Source organism: Oreochromis niloticus, linkage group LG1 (genome assembly GCF_001858045.2).
Source record: "Oreochromis niloticus isolate F11D_XX linkage group LG1, O_niloticus_UMD_NMBU, whole genome shotgun sequence".
Lineage (NCBI taxonomy): Eukaryota > Metazoa > Chordata > Actinopteri > Cichliformes > Cichlidae > Oreochromis > Oreochromis niloticus.
The window spans coordinates 34,253,771-34,279,941 of NC_031965.2; the positions used below are offsets into that span (position 1 = coordinate 34,253,771).

Genomic DNA, 26,171 nt, shown 5'->3' on the forward strand with positions numbered 1-26,171 from the left:
TGTTGCCTCTGAAAACAAGTTTCAAGTGATACTATTTCTTGAGCATAACTTGCAAATACATTTACGTGAAAAGAGATTACAAAAAACTACACTGTTCCTCTTTTAGAGTGTGTGGCTGCATAAACATCGTCTATCACTAGTGCATCTTTCCACTACAGCAAAGTCATTGCTGTATATTGTGCATGATGTGTGATAGTCTGATACATTCAAAAGAGGAAAAACTGCTGAAAACACTTCATGCACTTGACAGATAAAAGAAGAACACAAACCAACTTCCCAAAATAGAGTACAAGAACCTAAATATACGGCAGACTCAAGTGATAGCGCACACCACACAACTGAAGCAGTGTCTATCTAAAAATGCTTCAGCCAAGACAACCAAACATCAAATATAAACATTATCCCAGATATTTATTTTCCAGCCACATCCCTATTTCCAGAGCCTGTGCCTTCCTTCCAGACAGGCTGGTATTTGTTGTGCTGTTGGGGGTGATATATATAGAGGAGACAGACAGAGAGGGATTCCAGTGGGCAGCAATGTGGCTGCGTAAGGAGACGGTGAGGAGAGAAGGCCACTGTGTGTCCCTAACACTGACCCACCCTGCTAATGACAGGGTGCTGTCCGGACCCAGCTAACCCCAAATTACTGCCCTCGCCACCAGCTGTGACCACTACACTCTCAAAAGTGAAATAGCTTAAAGAAACCTCTGGGAGCTTCTTAGATTTAAACAAAAGTGCACCAGCAAAAGGTTGCGTGCAGGATCCTTTTACAAAGTGTTAATGAACCTATCAGTACGTGCTCATCTACATAATATGGGTCTTTTTATTAGAAACTGGTACCTGACTAAAATGGCACTTCTACTTTTATGCGGCTCTTTGGGATCGTGGAATCAACACAGTGAACGTCACATTTTTAGAGTGTGCTCTGAGCAGGAGCGCCACATGGGCCACACATCGACACATGAGATATCACGAAAACTAAACATAACAACGAAATAAATGCTAAAACTAGAAGCTGTTCTTAACAGTTAAAGTGCACAGCAGATTTCAGCACTGACATAAAGCAACAATGCAAGGATATTTTGCGCAAAAACTAAAGACATTTAAGAAGACAAAGGAAGAAGACACTCACCTGTCGGTTCCTCTCATCAACGATACGGGTGATTTGAATCTTCTTCCTTCCCATTGCTAAAGCAACGTCCACCAACAACCAAAGATGAATATCAGAGGGCTCCAAGTAGTTAAAAATTTAAGAGACAATCCTCAACACATAGTCCCCCTGTCAGCTCCTGTTAGCCCATCAGCTTAGCATGGCTTTCTGAAAGAGAGCAACAATCAGCGTTAACTTAATCATTGTTTATTTACTGTGTACGAGCAGTCACAGAAACAGTTCTATCCAGAAAAGATATTCAAATACTTGGACAAATCATAGAGTTCAAAGGGTCACACACTGCTTACACTGAAAATGCCAGTTATGCAAGGAAAGAAGGAACAGAAAGAAGAATGAATAATAAACATACATTAGTCAGGGACACAAAATCCATTTCTACTATTTCAAATTTTTCCTCTGCAGTTTGGCATTTCATATTTTGCTGTCACTGTTGATTGCACTTTTGTAGAAAGAAGGAGGACATCTTTTCAAAACACCATAAAGAGAGCCATTAAGAGGACACGAAGCGAGACTGACTAAACACGTGCTGGTCCAACAACAAGGATATGATCCCTCACCAGCTTCTCAACTACTACTGCTGGAGCACACAATTGAGCCAAAGACTGAACTTTCTGTTTGTTCTAGAGAGCGTTCCTTTCACTCTGGAGCTGAATCTATAATTATACAGAGACACATGAGCACAGACACTATAATGCATAGAGAATAAGCGTTATACTGCATGTACCATACTACATCACACGCCTCGTATACTGTATTTTGCACCAACCTCTTCTTTATCTGCACCAACCAGGCCAGCCGTATTTAGTGAATTCACCTCTGCTTTCTGGCTTTCTCCTCTTGCAGGAGTCACCACCTGCCTTGATGCGTCCCTCCTTTCTTCAACCTCAGTGTTTCTGAGCCCTGCCTTCCCCCAGAGCTCCTTAGCTCTTACCTAATCTCATCTGATCTGGGAGGAGGCAGAGAGTGAGACGAAGCCAGGCTTTATCCTAACCCTCCCTGGATTATTGCAGCATGTGGAGCCCAGCGCTGAGCCACCAAAACCCCCACAGCAGATCCAGTTCACAGGGATGAGAGATAGAACAAATGGATTTGTCTTTCACCAGAGAAAATTTATTGGTTATTTTTGTAGATTTAAATGTAGTGCACATATCTTAAATGGTAATATAGTTAAATACCACAAAAAAAAACCCCACACACTTAAATTTTCCAAAATACCATTTTAATTCCAAATGCATCTTAGCCCACTGTGTTCTTGTTCCATTTAAATGATTATTTGAAACCCTACATTTTCTGTTTTTGTTTTAACATTTAAAGCCAAGTTATATTTAATCACAATTAATTTGCAAGAAAAGGCACGCTATCACTCTAATGCTTCCTGTTCACCATCAGCCGAGATCCCAACTGACCCTTCAGAAGTCACGGCAGAATATAAACTGTAACAGACAAAGACTCCTTGTATGTTTGGGATTTAAAGGTCACACGGATTTATCGGTTTTGCAGTCTGGATGATTTGATGGGAAGACACAAATATTTTAAAACGAGAGAAAAAAAATCCTTTCCATGATACTCGTCCCTTCAAACATCATCATCATGCAGATATTTATTTCAGCCTGTGCTTTTGAGTGATGAATATTTGCAGTGTTATAAGTTTCAATCAGATAAACCCTAGTATTGCTCTGGTTTTATTAGTATAACAGACTGGACTTTATACTACCTTAGTCACAGTGTTCTGTCATTAAAACATGATGATCTGCTTAAATCTGCTAAATTTGAACACTTCAGGTCACATAAGTCAAGTCATAACCACAATCGGCCTCTTAGCCAGCCAAGCTGGAAATCTTAATAAATGGGACTGACACAGAAGTTGCTGGTGCCAACAATTACTTAAGTTTGGCGTAAAATGATTTTAGAAGATCTTAAATGTTAAGACAGGAAATGTTTATTCTTCCAATTTGGAAAGCCTGTTGAATTAGAAACAGTTGCATGTGTTCATTGTTTGCTATTATATATTTACATCACTATAAATGTGTTCAGCATATATGCATCTTATGTAATAACATTGAAAGCTTACCTGAGATGGTGCTTTTTCATTTTTTAGCAGATTTAAAGTTTGACATTATTGCAAAAATCTTTCATGAATCTGCTGCTTCACTGGTCATTAATGACCTCTAATCATCTATCCATTTTCGTAACAGGCTGGAGTCTGTCCCAGCTGTCACAGGGCAAGAGACAGAGTATACTCTGGATAGACCGCCAGTCTACCACAGAGACAGACAGACAACTATTCATGCTCGCATCCACACCCACGACCAGTTTATAATCACCAATTAATCCAACATGCATGTCTTTGGACTGTGGGAGGGAGCCGGATAACAAGGAAACCTTCGTGCTGTGACAGTGCCACTGCACCACCATGCTGCCTATGATATGAAAAATATGGTGGCTAAAATCAGCACAATAATTACTTTGAACCGAGCTGCCAACTTGCCATATTAATAGAACTGTTGTTGTGGCTATTTGTTCAGCAATTTGCATCCATATATAACTCTGTCAAAGATTTACATTAGAAACCAGTTTAACTAATTATAATCCAACACTTTGTACTGAAATTGAGCACTCAAAGTGCTTCTACGCTACAAGCTGCATTCAGCCTTCCTATACATTTCAAGTAAACTCTGATTGATGCATGGGAGGCAGCAGGGTTCAGCTTCTTGTCTAAGGAAACTTTGACATGTGGACTGGAGAAGCCAGGGTTTGAACCACTGACAGCTTGCTCTTTCTCTTACCACAAAATGCATTCTGTGGGAATATTTCCTATCACTTTATTTGCTTCAAAAAGAAAATGCGGAAAAATGTACAAAAAAAGGACAAATGTTACTCGTTTTTGAATTGCACTAACGCTAACCTTTTTAATAGGATATTTTTATAATTAAAGACAAATTAAGGTTTGTTTTTAAGACCCCCTTTACTTATTACACACTAGTGTTTTAGAGTCTGGACTGGATAGTGGACCGGTGCACTTTTCTAATATATTTAGCAACTCGCACATTAAGTGCTTAATAGTAGGAGGACACAGCACAGGACTCTGATACCAGACTTGGGTTCACCTTCTCTTGTGTTTTGTCATTTTTTGGCGACAAAAAATCTTTGAAGGGGATCAGGGGAAGATTGTGGTTTCCCTGAAATATTAATACATGCAACATATCGAGTACTTTATCATTACTTAGCCAACGCTTTGACTTTTTCCCCAAAAAAGGTCTGTCAAGGACCTAAATATAGTCATACAAAGGTGAATAACTTGTAGCTGCCATGTGCTAGTATTGTAAGCTAGAAAATCAATGTCAGCGAATAATTTGCAAATAGGTAAATGAATATTAAAGATGTGGCTAAGATTTGTTGTTCATGCTGGCAGTAAATGTCTAGTCTCCATATGTTTTCCTCTGAGTGCTTTATTGCTGACATTTTAAAAAGAATGAAAGATGATGCAACCTTGGATCCAGAAACAATGCAATACTACTGAATCACAAAATTGCCAAATGCTTATGGACACTTTTTCTTCTCTGTAGTAGCAACAATTCTTTGTTTCAGGCTGCCCATGCTTTATATAATCAGTGGAGTCTGTTTTACACTGTTCATTCACATATTTCCCAGACAAGCTGTCCTGATCAATGTTACTATGGCAGAAACTATCTGGCTGATATGAAAATTAATACGAACAGAGATGACCCAACAGACAACCAGCACTCACAAACACACAAATCATCCATGTACTGTAATATTATTATACCCAAACAAAAAGTCCCATCTATTCTAAAACAGTGAGTAACCAGATCACTTTAACAGTTTGCTTTTTTCCACTCTGAGAGTTCAAACTAAACAAGAACATCAGCATCTACTTTTTGTGCTCCTAATATCTGCAACATGCTACCAGAAAACCTGACGTCTGCTCCAAATTTTAGTTCTTTTAATTTTAAGTACATTTTTAAAATTAGATCTTAAAACTGTTTTATTCACTTTTAATTAAGATAGAGAGATGTTCTTTTTCCTTTTGAATATACGTTCTTGCGTATGTACACTGGTGAATGTGATGATGGCGACAGTGGGGGTGGTGGTGACAATGATGATGTATGTCTGTGTCATAGGTAACTCACTGTATGCATCCTGTTGATGGCTTCTCGTTATTTTATTTTGTTTTATTTTTTATTTGTAATTTCCTTTGCTTTTTTATGTAATGCTCTTAATGTTTGTGTAAAGCACTGAGTTGTCTTGTACATGAAATATGCTCTATAAATAAACCTGTCTTCCCTTGCCTAAAAGAAAACTACAGTAATTTAGGATGTGTTTCATACACTGGTGACAAATGTGATATTGCTGTGGAATTTCTCCTCTTGCGGTGAACACACAAATATCAGATCATAATAAAGTGTCTGAACAGCTAAAAATGTTAATTATACGCATAAACACCAACATGAAAAATGGGGAAATATCAATTAAAAAAATCCCTTTCATTTCATAATTTAAACTTACTCTGACCCTTTCAGCACCTCTCTAACTTTAGAAGATGCTTTCCTCTTGATATATCCTTAAACAGGGAGCGCTAAACCCTAGAGCGAACCTCACAGTCAAAAACCCTCCGCCTTATCTCACCCATGAAATCCAATTCCTGTGGATATTCGGAAGCGTGACAATGCTTTGTCAGGGTGTGAAACACACTTTTCCAAGGTTGGATTGCGCTGGATTTTATTTTATCTCGTATGTCTCTTCAGTAGCAGAATCTCACTTCTTGTTGATTTGGTAAATAAGAGTCAAACATTGTTTTACAGATAAAGTATGGTGAGTGCCACACAAGAGTACATATGAATGGGGAGTACACACATTGGAACCTCTTTGCAAAAAAATAGCTGACAGCCAAATACATTTGCTAAAACTTCACATAAGTTGTTAGACAAAGTGACAAAATCTTTGAATAATCACATGGTTGTAAAACAGAAGTAAAGAATATTGTGCTCAGCCAAAGACAAAACTGTGGTCTGTAAAATAAAAAAGGAAATGCCAAAGTAGGTTTTACCTTTAATAATTGTTCTCTGTCTCTTTTCTTTGTCAGTTTAAATTTAAATCAAGTTTTAAAAAAAATGCAAGTTGCTATTTTTATGATTCAAACAAATGATGTTGCTTAGTGAATGTTAGTGTAGGCGAATGTAGCTGTAGCAGTACTTATTTTTGGCGTTGTTAATAACCAGCACCAAGCTAGTGCTGGGTGACTGAACACTATGGTGCATGAATATATTGGCTGCTTAGGTTTGGCAGAGCCCAGCAGCAGAGCACATCGCTGACTGTTTTTTATTTATTTATTTATTTATTTATTCATGGCTGATTTTGCTTAGATGTTTCAAGAAGTCTTTAACGCAGAATTGCTGAGTAGTGACATCCTTTTTGAGGCACTAAGCTAGGATGAAGAGTTTTGCACAAACACTGAAACTGCTACAACAGAGATTCTTATCATGTATTGTAAGCCATGTAGTGCTGTGGACACCTGGCATTGTAGGGTAGTTGTTAAGACCTTTGAAACAATACACTAGTCCCTCTCCTTGTGTCTGACAAATTACTGAGTTAACTGCAATGCAGTTAACTTGTGGCAGAGCACATAAACATCAGTTAAACTGTAAAGCTTGCAATCAGTACTACCACTGCTTTATATTTGCAAATGGCTAAATAAGTCATATGCAGAGCACTGGCCAAGTTCTATCCATGAACATGATGTGGCAAATCATCAGAGCCCATGATGGGTATATGACACTTGTCTTGCAAGTTTTTCTACATGTCAAAAGTTGTGCACCCCACCAGGATCATTTAGCGGTATATAGGGGGTGAAGGGGTACGGCTCTGAAAATATATCGGTACTCGTAGATTTTTAGGCAGACTGCGGCCATCCTGCAGCTGGCTGTTTATCTGCTGCATGAACATGACAATGATATCATAAATCTTAGTAAGAAAGTAAAGTATATATCCCAAAATGTTAAACTGTTCTTTTAAAATACTTCCCGGTTGTGTATAATTTATAAATATACTAAGCAATAACCTATATCCACTATGAAGAGCTCACTTTAATTTAAGCTCACTTAAATCTACATTTTCTGACAGTGAAACATCATGACCCATGACTCTACTGAGCAATTCTTATGAATAGTGAAGTGTAGTGTGGGAGTTTCAAACACTGTGTCACCCACGTAGTTCATCAGCAACAGTGTTTCAAACTCATGGCCACTGAAATGTTCCAAGATTAAATGCAGGTTAAGTCATCTAATATTCATCAGTCATTTAAAAATGATTTGGAATAACCAACTAGCATTTATTTGTGCGCATCTCAAAACTTCAACTAAGTCTATATTTAAAAGTATGAAAAAGATTATTTATTACCACAGTGATGACAAGAAGGCTGGACATAGCTAAACTAGAGTGAAGTAAAACCCCTGCAAGCTGCCAGCTTCCTGTTAGCTCTGTCAACTACAGTACTTCCTGTTTCATGATCAGTCTGTCTGGCAAGGAAGCAGCTTTGAGTAAATCACCCTTCAAACCACTACAACCCACACAAACCACCAGTAACATTTTCTTATTCCGCTGAACATAAATTTGTTGCTACATCTGAAGCCAAAAAGCATAACAAGTCAGGCCAAAAGGTCAAACAGATCAAATTATTTTAAGCTAAACTTTATGACTGATAAATAACCTATAATAAAGTTATTTATCAGTCTGTCTATGAATTTAAAAAATATATACACACAAACAAACACCAAACAAATTTCTAAGGGCACAGTGCGTGATCCATCCTAGCGGTTGGAGCTGGTTTCCACTGTTCCAAAGGGCCAGTGTCAGGAAAATTAAACCCTATAATTGTCCAGATTTTCCTTCTTGTATATCTAGTACACAGTGGTAAAAACTTCACTCCCCTGGTTTTTCTATTGAAATTACTCATTGTGGTTTAGAAGGTGCTGTCTAGATAGTGGAAAAAGGAAACATTCCACTTATTCCATTTGAATTTACTTGCCATGTTCTCACATCAGTCAACACCACATGGAGAGAGATGGCATGTTAAAGGGCAGTCAATGTCCAACTTGTGTTCTTGCACCTTTGTTGGATGATGTCTCGAGAAGTTCACGGTTGTAATTCATGTGTGAAAATAGTTAACATTAATTTAAAAAATACATATTACACTATCACGTATCATATAATCACATTAAAACAATTAATGTGAAGTCTATGAGCCAATAAGACAAAAAGCAAGCCTTTGGTCAACATAAAATATAAAATTGGGGACAATTTTTGGTAAGAATTTGTTTTCAAGGTCTTTCAACACAGCTACACCCACATGGAACCACGTGGCATTTTTGCAGGGGGGGGGGGGGGGGGGGGGGTTGTACAGATTAGCTAAACAAGATCAAATTAGTTACTTAGCTGCTGGTAAGCTGATTTTTTGGCGAGAGACATGATAGCCTTTCCCTCTGTTTCCAAATGTTCTATAGGCACAGCTCTAACGTATAGGTTATAAGTTAATATACTGCCTATTGCTTCATAGATGTAATATATAATATAATATAATGCATCTTTGTCAATAGCAACACCTGGTCCATTCAATGCCAATAAGAGTCTCTGAGGAACAAAATCACCTAGTGTTCTTAGACACCAGTAGAGGTGATCGATGTCAGCCCTCAGGAAGATCATAAAGTCTAGTTTTCATGGAGTAAAAAAAACCACTGTATCCATGATGGAATGCACTTCTGTGTTTACTGCACTGCAAAAAGAAAAAGATTAAAATCCACAACAGATGTGCAACTTTTTTTCCTGAAAGACTGACTCTCTCAGAATAAAGGAGCTGACAAAGTTGAGCTTTTGTGTAGCTGGTCAGCAAGACTGTTTTTGAGCAGAAGGCAACTGAAAAGAAAGACGATGCCTTTTTCTTCAATCTATAGCAACCTTTGCTACACAAGATTTTTTTGCACAGGATAGTTTATACCACAACTATGTGTCAAATAAATGTTGCTCAAAGTGTATGCAATTGTACATATTTAAAAATTGTAATAGAGTGCACACAGTACCATGCATTTCCTCTTTCAGTATTTACCTTTGACATAAACATGATGGGCCCCATCTAACACTGTACTGTTGACCTCAATAAGTCTTACAAAAGGGGCTTTGTAAAAATAGAAAGTTCTACACAGTAGTTCTAATATTATGAGCACTAATTAATGCCCCCCTTCACCATCTCCTCATGTAAAGAATAAGCAGAAGTTAGAGCTGTGGAAGGTTAATCATGCTCTTTCTTAACAGGTTGTTTTCAGTAAAAACTGGCAGAGTAATTGGCAACCCTTTCATCACTTCTCCTCGTTAAAGAGCATGGGTCCAACTCTAATTGTGTTGACCCCACTGTGACCTCTGCTCCAGTCACTCCAACATTAAATCAATAAGGCTTCAAGCTGTTGCTACGCAGCAGGCAGTACTTGATAGCCCCCCAATCTTCTGCTACCAGCCGAATAAAGAAATCACTGTCTCCAAATATCATTTTGTTCCAGTAGATTATGGAGCTGATCCTAGCAGTCAGTGCAGAAACAACCATGGTGAGATCTGTGGTGATTTGCTAGAAGATGAAAGAGTTTCTCTTTCATTACTGTTTGCTAAAGTGTTAAGAACTGATGACAGAGATTGCTTTATTCGTATCTTTACCTTCCCTGCAGCTTTGCTCGTCTCCTTGCTCTCTCCTACTTCGCATTTTGCTCAGCGTCATCCTTCTTCCTTCTAGCAGCTTATTTGCATGGTATCCACCAGCAAGAAAAGAGAGGATCTTTTGCTCAAGGCAAAATAAGGTAGAAGATTCTCTCTCCCCAGCAAGCCTGGACAGCCTTTGAAGTTCTAATAAATGAAGTTTTCATAAAGGTTCTAGGGGAACATAAGCATCTTAAACATTCTATATGTTGGACCTGGTCCCTGAGGGAGCAGGACTTAGATCGGGCTTATTTACTGGCTGAAGTGTTTAACAGTTCCCTATTTATATTACCACTCTCCACACAAGCCCAGATGTGCACATACCTTCTTTGATGTAAAGAAAGTCAATGACAATTTATGTTAAAATATCATGGAAAGAAGCAGAGACTGAATTAACATTTTGTTATGCAAATCATGCTCTGGCACAATGCACAGTTTTTGAATAAGAATGATAATTTGCATATTACTAACAGCAACAACAGCTGCAAATGAGATTCCTTGTAAACGTGGCCAATGACAAAACCTGACATTCAGTAGAGTCAAAGTCTTCTGAATGTTCCACTTTAGCTTCTCTCCTGTGGCTTAGTGAGACAGGAACACGTCTTTTATAGTGAGTCAGGAGAAAGGAAACCAAATGATGCTGTTGTCTGTTGCCAGGCATGACAGGAACATGCACTGTGATTAATTCATCACCCACAGTCAGACAAGCTAGCCTCTGGTATCAAGCAGCCAGAGTATCGACGCTGGCCTATGCTGTTTTGCAGGTCATGAAGCTAATGGGTTTTTGCTTGAAATGTAATAATTAAACTCATCACCATGCACCAGCAGCATGGCCATTTAAAGCTAGGCTGAAGGCCAGGCAGATTAGATGGCTTAAACTGTCATCTGCCGTACCACCAGACTCCCCAGTTAGCACGTGAAGAAGCTGTGTTATTCTGTTAAGTATGATTCTCTTTAAGGAGGCAAGAATACATAAAACGCCATGTCAGTGTGTGTATCAAACCATAAGAATAATGCAATAAAAATGTAATAATACATTTGTGAATTATACATTAAAAAAGCCCGTAGCTTGGAGGCTTCATTTACTGACACCCCATTCTCCTGCACGCCACAATGTTACTCTCAATCTCCCAGCCTTGTAAAAACTCCAAGACAGCAGTCTGCTCATTTAATTACTGGCACACTGTGATGTCATTTCATTATTGTGTTGCTTTTATGGCAGTGGCAGTGGGCTAAGATTTTCCTGTCTCAACACAGAGACACTGATGTCATGCCTGCAACAAAGATTGAAACACAAGCTGGCTTGTAAAATACGGCCACACTTCCATACCCTCTGTTCCTTTCATTAGAAAGAAAACAAAAAATGTTAATTGCACTCCAAATTAAGTTTGAATCCTGACAAAATATGTTCTTTTTTTCTGTCTGCCATTTTCATGTTTTCTTAAAAGGCTGTCAGCTGAGGTTGCGAGGTGAGATGAGCCTGGGCTGTGTTTAAGGGTCATTATGTTGGTTATGTGTTTGCTTGTGTTTCCAAATTGTAATCGTACAGTGTAAAATTTCTAACAAGAAAAACAGGCAGAAGGTCTGCTGAGCCAATAACATTTACAAATTACAATCTGAGCTGCTCCCACACAGTTCAGTGTCAAGAATCCCCCAATCATATTTTCTATATGGAAACACTACTGCTACCACTTTGAAGCTCATTTAGTATTTGCCTTTCAAAAACTTCTCACAGAGACACCCATTATCTACAAATGCTTGTGGGTTATGGAGAGCTAACGAAAATAAAAATTACATTTCTCTGCAGAAATGAATACAGAAAAAGAAAGACCAGAACTCTAGTCTTTGCTCAATCAGTACTAACCATTTGGCAAAAAGAACAGACTCTCATTCAGTTACTGATGTATAAACTGAAGTGATGCAACTGACTTTATGAGAGAGTTTTGCAAGCCTTACGACCATATAAGTGCTTAGTGTTTAATGTGGATTTATTGGTCCCTTTTTTCAGGCCAATACAAAACAGCAACAGTCATTACATTCAGCACACTTTTGAGTAGAAGTAAACAAGAAGACCACCAAAGTTAGCTGTTACAGCTTCATTTATGAGTTGACCTGCGAAAGGCAACTTTTTGATTATCACGTTTTGAAAAGCAATAACTGCTGATTTTGTACAGTGGAGCTGGAGATCAGCGTGATGGGATCATGCCTTAACATATGCCAAATAAGTGATTCAAAATTTCACGATTTTTAAGGCTACACTGACACGCAACTATTAGTAGTCAGGCAACCAACATAGAAGGTGCATGAATTGTAGTTTGACAGATCAGTTTCCACTCTAAAAAGTCATCACCAACAAGTTATGTGACTGCATGAGTTTCTCGCTCAGTCGTGACTATCGTAGCCTATCCGACTGTCTTGTTCATGCACTTATCGACTAGTCACTTTTGGGCTCTGGTGTGGGCTGTGGGAAGTGAATATGAGTCTAAAGTTCCCGAAAGGGACGCATTTGGAAAGTTTGCGAACATCACACCATGAATTAGTGCATGTATTTATGAGGTTTGCAGTCCTCAAAAGCAAATGAGTTTGCCGAGCCACATAGCTCCAGAAATGAGAAATATCTGTAGCCTCAGCCCAATCTTTTGATCTATTAAATGATATTATAATGAATTCTTTAACATTTTGTTTGTTCCTGCTCTCATTGAAATTCTGCGCTTTCAGCAAAGTAATAACTTCCTTTTTATCTTGTGAAGTAATGGTAAGAAGATCTGAGGCCTCCATCTTGAGGTTCCTTTAGGCAATCTCCTTTCCCCTACCCAAAACCCCTGCTTACATATACACACACATATTTCACCATTAGCATTTCTGGCTCTTTGAAATTACTGGTTAAGCAGTGAGCTCTTTTTTTAAGTTAGCATATGTACTGGACGAGTAGAATGCCTCCACACAAATTGAATTTGTATCAATCTCACAAAAGTGCCACATAGAGGTAATAGAAAACTCTATAAAAAGGTGAGTCTCTAAAGCTTTTCAGATCACTAGATCAGTGAGTGTAAATAATAAAACAAAGTAAGACTAAAAAAAGCTGTACACTAAAAACTGTCTCCTGTTGAATAGAAAGATAAGATGTGGGTGCTTTGAACACACTCACGTTAGGTTGTGCAAGAAAATAAGTGCTCAGAATACGCTGTGCAAACAGATGGACAGTGTAGAGCTGCATGAGTTTATAAGTTTATGCAGATGCTGAAAACTGGCTAGTATTTCAACACATGTTGTAACTGGCCTGATTTCCAAACCTACAGTTTTGCAGTGTTTGAATGAAGGCACTTTGCCTATTTTAATCAGATTGAGGTCTTATTCTTTCTAATTATAGACATCTAATTAGGTGTCAACTCCATATTCTGAATGATAAAACAATGCTAAACCACTTTTCTTCATGATGTCTTTGTATGTTTTAGAATTTTTAAGCAGCTGATTTACCCTCAGACCATATGGTTACTTATAATCAGCCTCTGGGTTTACTGTGATTTAGAGAAATAGTTGCTCAAATCCATGATCCTGGCTTTTCTTAATACTAATTTCAGTGCTTCAGGCAATGTTACCAACAAACTAGTTTCTTCTTTCTGTTTCCTACATTTTGAATTGCTACTTGCCTAAACTTACTAAAAAATAAATAAATAACGGAACCCTGTATAAGTGAAGTGCATGACCCAAGCTGAGTAATGAAAAGAAGCACAACACCCAATCACAGCTAACTGGCTAACTGGCCAAATGATATTACATACAATACAAAACATTTATTTCCTTAAAAAAAAGATAGTAAGTCAGGCAAATAAAACTACCAGTGACTTGTCACTTGTACCTCATGCCTGAACGCTCTGGCTACACTGCACGCACTAGGTTACAAATACTGGGAGGTGCACAACAAGCTAAAATGACACCAAAGCGTGCCATACAAGCAGCTGAGAGCTCACTGTTTTTTTGCACAGCCATGCAATGAAAACAAAAAACATAAACTCCCTGTTAGTCAGACCAAGCCATGCTAAGAACAGCTGTGAGATGAAGCTGTCCTTGCTAGCACCCCAAGAAAGATGGTAAAGCAGTTTATCTGAACAGATTTGCTAACTGCATAACAAACACACCATCCCTTCTTTATTACTTCACAAAAAACTCCTGCAAGTTCACCAGTGGAAAACTTTTAGTGCAAAGCAGCAACAGCAGTAATGGTTCAGTCCACTACTATATCAACAGCTACTTTGCAAAACACTAGCGTGGATGATACTAATGTAAAGTTAGGTTGATATCTAAATGTAAAAATAGCAACACAAGAGAAGCTTCAGCCACCTATCCCCTGTTTTGAGGCCACAGTACAAATGCACAGTATCACTGCTTGACATGCCATAGCACAGTATGGAAAATGCAGCCCTACGCATATTACTAGAAAACTCTAAAAGCCAGACACTCTCAATAAAAAATACTCTTGAACAGTGTGTGGAAGCTGCTGGTGTAACCTAGTCTTCAACTCAGCATGGAGTGACAGTGTCTTCATGTACAGCCAGTATTAATCAAGTGTTGGCACCATTAAGAACAGTGTCAGGACATCGAGCAGACCCAAACCACTCTCTGGTCTGGCTCTCATCCCTACAAATCAACAGTGAGTTTAATTAAGCCAAGCCATGCTGCTATTGATTCAACATTACTGTTTAACCTGGCAGCGCTGCGGGAAATCTATTTACTGTGAGTGACAAAGGCAGACTTATACGATTGCAGGAAAGTAAATTGCAAGGCTAATATTTGGAAATTGTTTTATTTGATTTCTATATTTATTGAGCGTAATTTCTTAGCTCCTCTGCAGCATATTTAGCATCAAACGTGCGGGTGTGTGGCCCTGTGGTCAGACGGCAGGCAGCCAGAGGTTTGGCTGGCTAGGAAGAGTTGGCTCAAACCCGATTACTGGGGTGACCCCGCAGGAAGAGTTCTCAAGTCCAACAGATTAGGAGCTTTTCCAAAAGCCACAGCAAGAGGAAAGTAGAGAAGAGTGGAGTAGGGTAGAGTTGAAGAGAGACGAGATCACTCAAAGCCTTCACTGCTAGAAAGTATTGCTCAACACAATAAACATGATTTCAATATTACTTCCATATATAAATACGCATAAAACACATTTTATATTTCCCTTGACCCTTCAGCGCTGCCGGAAAGTAATTTGAATCAGGACAAGCAGAGATACATAATCAAATAAGTATTTTAATGTGCTCACCTGTCACAAGCCAGGCTCACTGTAGTTCATTTTAATTAACTAATATCACCATTTCAAACCCTCAAAGCCCAAATACATCTTCATAATCATCAGTCACTGCAATACAAGAAAATGAACTGACAGAACGTTTCAGTTGTTCAAATGAACAACAGCAACACTAACCTCAAAACATGTGACACAGCCCTCTGATGGCCAAAGTAATTATGACAGGAGCAAACCTAGGAAGCCAGGTAGGCGGTGTGGAGGGTGGATGGGTGGATCAACAAAATGTTTCTCAGCTGGTATTTCAAACAGTCAAAGACAAAGAATTTTTTCTAGTTTTTTTGTCATCATCCTTATACGACACTGTGTCATGTCAGATAGAAACTAGAAGTGTTTGGTATGGAAAGTGAAAGGAGAAGGAATGGATACAGAGAAGGTAGCACAGCTATGAGATTTAGAAAGGTTAGGTTTTTGTCACTTTTTTTGTTACAATAAGTATTAAATTCATGAACTTCAGAGCTCTACAATGAAATAAGATGTTAGCAGACTAGTAAACGAAGATGTGGAGAGGTCAATAGATGGTGCATTGAAGCTCAAAGTATATTGATTGAATGACAGGAGCTGAAGCGCTGGCAGTGCCTTTACTTTGTGTATGGTGCCTCCAATAATAGTGACGCACCTCTTGGTAAAACTGCTGATGGTGACTGTTCAGTTATTGGCTTTTACTGGTGTGCTACTAATACAAATCTAAATAACTACACATATCAATTAATTGATGAAACCATTATTTACAATTTTTTTCTGAATGAATGCGGCTCAGTGAGTCATTAGTTCCTTAGTTTGTCCAGTCTGCATGCTCAAGTGTCTTTTTGCAAAATACTGAACCTTAAAACTAACCCCAATGTGGCAGTGTGTGAATAACAGGAAAAAGTGCTACATGCATAGTATAGAAAGCACAGTGCAAATGGGCGAGCATGGTTTGTAGTGTAAAGTGCTTATTAAAGCTAGACGAGTGCTTTGTAAATGCAGTCCAGTCTATTTGTTCTGGAGAGGAAATCTTGAAAGCACTTCTCTCATTTAGACTACAGTAGGGCGATATGACCAAAAATATTTATCACGTATACATATACGTTTGAAAATTTGCGATAACAATATAACTGACGATATAATTGACACTAGACAAAATACTTTACAACTCCACAACTTTATTAGTGCAAAGAAAAACCCATCAATGTATTTTCACTTAAACAAGCAGCTGTTTTCATGTGCATTAAAGTTATATAAAAATTTAACACTGCAAATTCAAATTCCTCGCTGACAGTTTAACCAAAAGGCATTTCCAGTGGAAATTGGCCGACATATCCTCAGCATAACCATGTATAATATCCACAAAACTTAAAAAGAGGTTATACACACACAATACGGTAATATTATGTTGAAGCACAGTATGTATCACTCCGCGAGGCTCCTGCCTACGATAGCCGCAATGCTCCGACAATCCATCAAGCGGTGCGGGTTCGTAGCTTAGCAAAGTCGTACTAAAACATTTGACAGATTTCTGAGCGCCGTGTACCACATAAAATCGTTTAGAGGTCAGTAAACACAACCAGAATTCATACATAAGGCACACGGGATTATAAAGGGCACTGTCGATTTTCAGAAAAATCAAAGGATTGATTTTAAGTGTGCCGTATTTTCCAAAAAACACGGTAATAACGACGGCCCGCTAGCATGCGCTAACAAAAATAGTGCTTTGTTGTGTATCTGACAGACGAAAAGCTAAACCAGTTCCACATCACTGAAGTTGCAGCATTTTTACAAACCAATTCTGGTTCATCCGTTTCATTCAACGATCCGCTTTCGCCGTTCTCATTCTCCGTCACCGCCATGCTTTTTCCGCCATGTGTGTATGAAAACAAAGGCACTGGCGCATGCGCGTTTTACCCATATTCTATCGCGATATTTCATTTTCTTATCATTGCCCAACATTATACCGGTATTACCGTGAACGGTATGATATGGCCCAGCCTTAATTTAGACTGGGTTTTTTTGCTGAAATGGGTCATATCTCTATGAGAGTTATGAAGCAAATCTGCTGATTGCAATGAAACCAGCAATGAGGATCTATTTTTTTAACAGATATGATTTGTAGGAATCACATTACAGATTGCAAATGCTTTCACACCTAGAACAAGAAGGCTATTCCACACTCAGATCACCAACATCAACACAGACAGGTAGCGAAATACAGCAAGCTTCTACGGCAAGAATTATCAGCTAGAGCTTTCATCTTTTCTACTTTGTGTGATATAAAATGCATAACGTTTAGGCAGACGTCATCAGGCTCATCAGGTTCAATGCATTTATCCACATTGAAGCTACGTGGTTTAGCTTGGATTCACTAAAGCAAGTCATCTAATTGACTAGGAAAGAAAAACTCAAATCAGTCAGTCACGGATAACTTAAAATAGCTTTTCAATAAAAAAAAGAAAGAAAACACACACACACACACACACACACACACAAATGCATACAGTGCAGCCTCTATTTCTTCAGCATGTGGTGCAAAAAGAGAAGCCTATCCCTCAGAAGTGTTGCTATTTCTGTTTACCACAAGGCCCCAAATATTCTATCATTAGAGAAACTAGGAGGGGAAGGAAATACCACTTGGGAACACATGGACTCGGTGCAGCCACACAAAGAAACCTAACTGACAGAGTGGATACAGGATTAAAGATTGTCATGTTATTGCTAACAGGTTTTATATCCACATCTTCATTTACATCAAAATGTCAAAAAAGGATATTTCCTCACTTCTCATGTGAAATCACAGGTTTTTTTTACATTATACTATTAAATGATTCAGTATTTACCCAACATATTATACAACCTAAATCGGTTTTGTATGCTTCCTGTTGCAAAACTGATGTAAAATTCTTCAATTCTTTGCCGTTTTTTAATCTGATAGAATAGTAAAGGTGGATAGTTATAAATTAACATTAAAAACACCAAAAAAATAAAATAAAATAAACACAGCATGGTCTATGGCAGGGGTGGGGAACTCCCGGCCTCAAGGGCCGGTGTCCTGCAGGTTTTAGATATCACCCTGGGTCAACACACCTGAATCAAATGATTAGTTCATTACCAGGCCTCTGGAGAACTTCAAGACATGTCGAGGAGGTAATTCAGCCATTTAAATCAGCTGTGTTGGATCAAGGACACATCTAAAACCTGCAGGACACTGGAGTTCCCCACCCCTGGTCTGTGGTGAGTCACACTGAATACTAGACAATGTACATGAATGGCCAAAACCTAGCCTGGGAATAATATGAATGTGGAAAGTCACTGTTCCAAGCCTGGTTGGCATTGAGACAACTGTTTATCCAACAAGGGGCGGGTTTGATAAAATGACATTTTTCCATCCATTAGCAATAAATCACATTTTTTGCTCTGATTGGCTGTAATTGTCCAATTGTTTCCAGAGGTGCTTTGGTCTGTGCCCAGTGATAATGTGTCTTAGAAATCACAACTGATCTGAGATGTTATAAACTAATTACATTTGTATAGCAATGTAAGGCTAGCAAATACCATCATGACAGCTGAGTCAAGCAGCATTGTGTTACTGTAGCTAAAAAGTACTTGAAGCTGGAGTACCAGTGATGACAGCTGCATGCCTTTATATGTGGCTTACATATAACTGTATTTAAAAGCTCTCCCCTCTAAATATTTGAAAACACATGTGGTCAGATAAATTAATTTGTTTTCTGGGAAATTAAGTTTTATATTTTTATCATTGGTTACATACTTACCCTGGGTAGCTCACTGCATTTCTGAGTAATGATGAATGTAAAGTCAGTAAAATCTGGGACCGTGCCTTCCAAGTATCACACAGGTTGTATGCACATATTGAATAATGTCTAAGTAAATAAATGACTGTTAGGCTTGAACACTCTTTTGTATCAGGTGTAAATTTATAGAAGCATTGGTATGGATCGAGAAAATATGATGGTGCTGAATTTCTTCTGCATGTACTTGCGATTTAAAAAAAAAAAAAATTAAAAATTGGAGTCCAGGATACTGGACACACCCTGGTAACATCTTCAGCACCAACCCTTGCATCATTCTTTATAAAACACTTAGATGTGTGGGGCGGGGTTCCCAGTTTTATTTTGGCAGACACAGTAATAACGTCTATCATTTCTGCTAGGCTATCCACATGTTCATAGTCTGTTTAATGGCTTTTAGAAACAGCACCGTGAGCTACATTAAAATAAATTTAAGTTAAACAATGATGAAAGGCGGGGTCCATGTTCTCCAAATGGGCTGACATAAGTATCAAGGGATATTATATTCTTTTAAACATAAGCACTAGAAACATGTATTTTAATCAGATTTAAAATAATCAGATCATGATGTGCATGAAACCACTATGCAATGCAACTGGGCGATGAGAACAGTCCCGAGTGAAACCCATCATAACATATGATGTGTTTTTAAGAATGCACTACTTCCCATCAAGTCCCAATACACTGCTTTACTTTAAACCCTGGATAACAGCTATTAAGCCATTTAGATAACTTGAACCTGTGCAAAAAAACAGGGAGCAACTTTAAACTCATGTGGCTGATGTTAAACATTAAGGTTAACTTGGAGTCAAGAAACTGAGGAACACCACATTTTTTGGTCTCTAAGAATTTTTTCAGCTTTAAATACTCCGCTATGGTCACCAGCTGCCATTTGGTGTTTAGCAAGTCCTGTACAGTATGCCTTGAAAGCTCTTTGCGGAAAACTGAACTAAACTCTTAGAAAAACCCAGCAAGCATTTCAAGGCTGAAGAACCATCAGGTAGTAATCTTTTCTCGTCCTCTAGTCATCAAGGAAAAAGGATTTTGGTTCTTTCTTTGCAGTCATCTAATCTATATTTCTCACTTTTGAAAGAAATTGTCTGACTCAACTTCTATGCTACATGGATACAACACTGACATTTGTTCACTTATGGTCTTTTTTTGGCATTCTACCATGACTAGTTTCGACCAGGGAGATGCCAACAGAGTTTCAACCATGTTTAATGGAAAGAAAATATATACACTATGTGATACTGCACCAAAATGATGCCAGACAGTATTCAGGTTATGTACACTATCAATATCTAGCCTTAACTGACTGAAGATGGTAGAGTTCTTTCATTCCATTTGCTCCCCGTGGTCTCAGCAGTCTGACAGGGTGACAGTGTAACCATGACCTGATTACCTGTCCCCTGAAGCCTGTAATCACTAAAGCCAGCAGACAGGCCCTGCCGGTCCGCTGACAGGGAGGATAATTGAAGCTGATGGTACATGCTGCTCGCCCTGCTAATGAAATATGAAAACAAAGAGTAGGGATGTGGCAGCAGGGACAAGGATGAATGCCTGAACTACAGAGCCAATAACTTCTCTCTATTAACAATCTGCCTTTCAATAAGATGTGTAAAAAATGTCAACCTCTGATCAGTGGATTGGTCTTTCTTATAAGCCAACGCATTTGAAAAGTTTTTAGGTGTTTCCCACAGACATCATATTATGTTGCTGGTTTTCCCCATCTCATGTTTATCAAAGGAAAAGTGCTGTATTATGAGTTTAGCAATTAAATGCTGCCACTGCACAGAGCTCCTTATAGCGCCACAGTTAGGCTATCAAAGAAATGATTAACCCAGCATCAGTGACACCACCCTTAACAAAATCATTCTTTTTCCAAGTAGAATTGAACTAAAAACACACCACACTTCAAGTTTAGGTTAGCAAATTAAATAATCTTCATATATCCTTTAAATACAACTTTACGACAAAGTGAGGGAAACCGTGTTTTTAAACTTCATGAGTTAGTCAATGCTTATCCCTTATCTCGGTGATAAGCAGTGATTTGATGAGCTAGCTGTTTTATTAATTAACAGACACCAATAAAGTAACCACAGCCTGTTTAATAGAAATCATACAATTGGACACTGAACTCTGTCATTCTCTGTCATCTTGGAGAGACTGACTGAAGTGACATGCTGCTTTCTAAACAGCAGACTGTTTTCTAAAAACCAAAAAAGATCAACTTTGCCTTTGTGCAAATGTGTGATACCTACAGTAAAAATAATTTTACAAAAAGAGGTTTATTTTGTGTGTTTTCAATAAAATATATTAAAATACATATAAAAATACAAATTACCATCTATAACTGTTGCTGGGTAAAGTATCCATTAATTCAATGCAATTCATTTATATAGCACCAAATCACAACAACAGTTGTCCCAGGGCACTTTATATTGTAAGGGACAGACCCTACAATAATACAAAGAAAACTGAGAAAACACCAACAATCATATGACCCCCTCTGAGCTTTGATTGCTTTTAAGTGCTTTAGTGACAGTGGGAAGGAAAAACTCCCCTATTAACAGGAAGAAACCTGAAGCAGAACCAGGCTCAGGGAGGGATGGCCATCTACTGCAACTGGCTGGGGTGAGAGGAAGAGGACAGGAAATTATTTTTATGGATGTATTCAAATAATTGCATATGCCCCACCACTCAGCCTTGCTAATAAATTAATTCCTCCTAGTGGATAGTCTCGGTACTGCAATGGAAGAACTTTCCCAAAAATCCTTTTCCCCACAGACCAAAGGAAGATCAAACAAACAAACAAAAAAGTTCTGTATTATGTCATAACTGTTTATTTCAGTGATGTTTCATATTTAAAAGGCTTTTCCAGAACTCAGTTTTACTGGTGTCATTATATTCAATTGTATGTTAAGAGAGAGAGGACTTTTTAACTTTTTAAATATTTTAAATATTTTTAACCCCGCTAAGATCAGACTAAAACATCTAAAATCTGACATGTTTCAGTCTCATATGACAACACAAATGCAATATTTTATTTTATTTTTCAAAACTATGGTCATTTTTCACTGAATTCATTTGATTTTCTTAGGCATTATTTCATATTGTTGCTTTATTACCTACATGACATATCACTAGTTGAAATGATACCACACTTACTCTTGAAATGAATGAAGTAAGACGGAGGTTTCTAGCACTAGGGTTATAATGACAGATATGTTATTAAGAGAATTTCTCATTTTAAAGCCTGAATTGAAGTTTACTCTATTTTAATAGACATATCATGTAAAGCTATACATTTTTATTAGGGTGCTACATGTGTAGGTTTGCATGATTGAAAGCTTTAAAGATTCTTATTTAATTCACATTGCTTGTACTGTTGCCCTTTAGTTGAGCCTCTGCTTGAAAAGGGCAATATTAGCCCAGATTTTAAGCCTCCTAAAAGCCCTATATTCTCCTGATTCGTCAGTTCGTGTGAGCAGCACTTCACCCTCTTGATGTGTGGTGGTTCTGAAAGTAAATCATAAACCTACTAAGCAACGTAATTTTTCGTAATTTTGCGACAACTTCTCAAATCTGGCAATATGAGAGGGGTCAACATGAGCATGTGCAGTAAAATAAGGATTAAAGCAGCATTTCCCCTTTAGGTAAAATACTTAATGCGTAATGTGCCAACTTTAGAGAGTCGAAAACCTTTTTGAAAAAATTATTGTTAAATGTTCTATTTTATTGACGTACATCTATTATTTTTTTGAAAGTGCGTTTGTTGTTCCCCAGCTATGTGTACTGGTCGTCACAGGATCTCCAGCACCGTGTACTTTGAAATCTTACAGCAGATATTTTGTGATGAGTTGTAATAACTCTTCAATCATCCCACTGCTTCAACTAGTTTTTAAACAAATTATGGTTTGGACTTTTTTTTTTTTTAAATGCTTTAGACTGCTGGATAGTTTGGCTTAAAACTATTTAAACTTGTATAATCCACTGCTATTCGATCGGTGATCATGTACACTGATGGGGACTTCCAACATGACTGCTTTGCTGAACCGTACTGTAAAGGCTAATTTATGGTTTTAGTTTTTGGTGTTGTGTACCTGTAGGAAATAACACACGTTGTTCAGGACACCTCGGGTTTTACGATATTCGAAGCGAGATAAGCAGAAAAGGCAACGCTTTGTCAAAGATAGTCCAATCTAATCAAAGTTTTATGCAGCTCTCACTCAGACCACTTATCACAACATGTACAGTAGCCTCCGCGTACAGTATTCACAGTAAACGACACTCAGACATGAGATCACAACAAACACGAACCGTTACCAAATATAGCCTCAACAGAGATGAAGCAGTGCAGAAGCAACATTTAAGGCAGTTTTGGAAGAAATTCAAACACTGAAAGAAGATCGCAGCACTTCAAGAAGGGTCGTGGCTCCCCTCCCTTTCAGTCTCCAAAGCACAGAACACAGTCAGCACACTTTCACATATAAAGACAGACGTGTTTGCTCCACTTACCCCCACTGGCCTCCCGGTGCTTCTGTAAATACGGGCTTTTTATCAAAGTGTCTCCGGCTGAAAGACACGGACAGATCCTGTCCGCTATATTTAGGAAACTGACAAACTCAAAGCTGAGAGAGGTTTGGCTCCTCCCACCGGAGTGTGTGTATAGCAGCGTCTGTACGTGTGCGCTTGGATCTTCCAACACACTCACACTGACAGACATACACGATTTGTTTGTATACTGCAGTGTGTACGTGTCCGAAACAGGGCTGTAAATATGAGTTCACATTTATACTTTAAACATGTCAGTGTAAGTAGCTCGCTAACGAATAAAACAACGCTTCAGAAAACAATCTGGATATTCTTTGGTGGATAAGGGGCACAAAGGGTTAGTTGACCTTCAACTCTGAGACACACTACAAAAAAACCCCCAAAAAGCCGTCCAAATGAATAAAAATCGACAAAAACAAAGACGATTACTTAAAAATGACAACAAAAAAACCCCAAATTGGTACACACCTAAAGCAATCACAAACAGAAACAAAATGCCCACTGTAATGTGAAAAACACAAATAATTCCAAACAGATGCAAGTAGTCTATCTGGCTAAGGCCAACAATAAGAGACAAACTACTGCATTATTACAATAAAGGGCAAAACAACCAAACGCAGCAACAAATTGGCCACTATATAACAAAATAACAGCAAAAAAGATACAGAGGAAATGCAAAATGACTCCAAATGAAGCAAAACTACAGAAATATGGCACAAACTTACAATAAAGGCACAACTACACTGAGATATGCAAAAAGACCAACTCAGTATACAAGACCACACAACCCAACAGCAAAATATACAAACACTAAAGAAGTATGAAACATCCATAAAAACATGCAAAACATTCTGTCATCACTTTTTGTCTTCTTCTGCAATTTTGCATCTGTTTTCATGGGTCTTCATGTCGGTGCTCAGGCCTCAATATTTCATCTGTACATGGGTATATTCAATCTAGTACTTTATTAGTTTAAATCACAGATGCAATCTTTCAAAAACAGGAGATCAAGATATTAAAAAATGCAGACATAAGACTTTTTAGGCGGAAAACACAGCATGTGAGTCGGCACTCACCCAAACACAGGCCCAGTATAATAATTGATCCATTGATATTTTAATTTAGCCTGTGCCTCAAGGAGGGGTGAGAAAGCTTGTGACTGTGAGGTCACTGGTTTGAATTTCTAAGGCAGCTGAGAAGATCTGCTCGAAGCAGAACATTCAGTGTTACATTCCTCCTTCAACAACACTGCTGGTGAAGCTTTGAGCACCCAGCTGAAATCTTTAGATGCTGCCTGAAGACGACTGGAGATTTCTCTGCATGGAAATTTTTAATTGTTAAGAAACATAAACCAAATCATTCAAACTCCAAGACAGACCTGACTTGCATAAGGGTAAATAATTTTTTAAGTGTTTTAAAAACTGTCAGCATGTCATCCTTCTCTCTTCTATTGTTACATGTTACAAGTTCAGTGTAGTTACATTAAAGCAGCACACAGAAGTCACGCCTGAGGACACACAGCAGGCCTTGTGCTGGCTGAGCTGCCACCAGTATATTTTTTCCTTCAGTGCCTGCTGTGCAACTCAACCTTCAGTTTATTCTGCACAAATGTAAAGATAAAATTTCTCCTCAAGAAGTACAATACTTGTCCGTATACCTCAAGTACTATTTCATTGCTAATCTGATGCTTCAGTTTCTGTCATGCAAGTCGCGATTCATTACTAGAAAAGACTGAACCAAGCATTACATATGGTGAGATAAGATAAGAGACAAGATCCTGCATGCTGCAAACAAAATGAAAGACGATAACATTTTTTTTTTTTTTTTTTTTTTTTTTTATTTATAAACTGTTTATTTATAAATGTTATAAATTGTTTTATTTATAAACAATTATAATTGACTTCAGATGAATCTAAGCATCTGTAGTATTAGATATAATGACTGTAGAAAACTTTAGAAGACTTCTATACAATCACTGATTAGAACAAAAAACCTAGTTTCAATAAAATGGTATATCTTCCCATGTAGCTTAGGAAAACCAAATTATTTTTTAAACCAATATTAATGCAACAACTTGCAATGAATTATTAAGCCCAGTCTAATCTGTTCAGCAGGTGTGGATATTTACAATTAAGTGATGTAAAAAGACTCATACCCTTTAACTGAACCATACATTATTATATATTTAGAGGCTTGTAGTTTCTCTTCAGAGAGATGAGTTATTTTTAAAGTTCAGTGGGTAAAAGGTAACCTCACAGAGCATTTCTTTCAGAACATGTGTCTGTGCCCAGGGAGGATCAGTCATATTAAAAATGAAACCCAGTCCTTCAAGGATACGAGTATAGAAGCCTGTAGTGCCCTCGTGTGTCCTTACCCCACATGACAGCTGAAGTGCACTTGACTCGAGCTTCTTTCACTTAAGTTTTACTTCTTTTATAACCATCTGACCTCCGCTTAATTGAAAGACACGTTTTGATTGCTTTTTATTAATTATAATTTCATTTTTGATACATTTTCCAACAACATACAGCTCAAAGTTCCAAATAACCCTCTATTAAAATGAATGATTTTTAAGCTCTTCAATTTTAAGAAAAGGAATCTATTA

The 26,171-nt window shown here is 38.0% G+C and overlaps 1 protein-coding gene across 3 annotated transcripts in view; it reads right to left on the reverse strand.

Annotated features, from left to right (window-relative positions):
* The window catches only part of LOC100700960 (myocyte-specific enhancer factor 2A), a 47,490-nt gene extending 21,768 nt beyond the window's left edge, over positions 1-25,722 (reverse strand). Inside the window, exons 1-2 of one of the 3 annotated variants that reach the window (XM_005447715.4) lie at positions 23,531-25,722; positions 1,133-1,318 (exon numbers count right to left, since the gene is read on the reverse strand). In XM_005447715.4, coding sequence (XP_005447772.1) covers positions 1,133-1,186 — 54 coding nt within the window. In that variant the 5' untranslated portion in view covers positions 1,187-1,318; positions 23,531-25,722. Of the gene's footprint in view, positions 1-1,132; positions 1,319-1,937; positions 2,029-15,182; positions 15,203-23,530 lie in introns of those variants that run through there. The other 2 variants (XM_019360901.2, XM_005447716.4) reach the window with 2 other exon arrangements.
* Between the last annotated feature and the right edge of the window lie 449 nt (positions 25,723-26,171).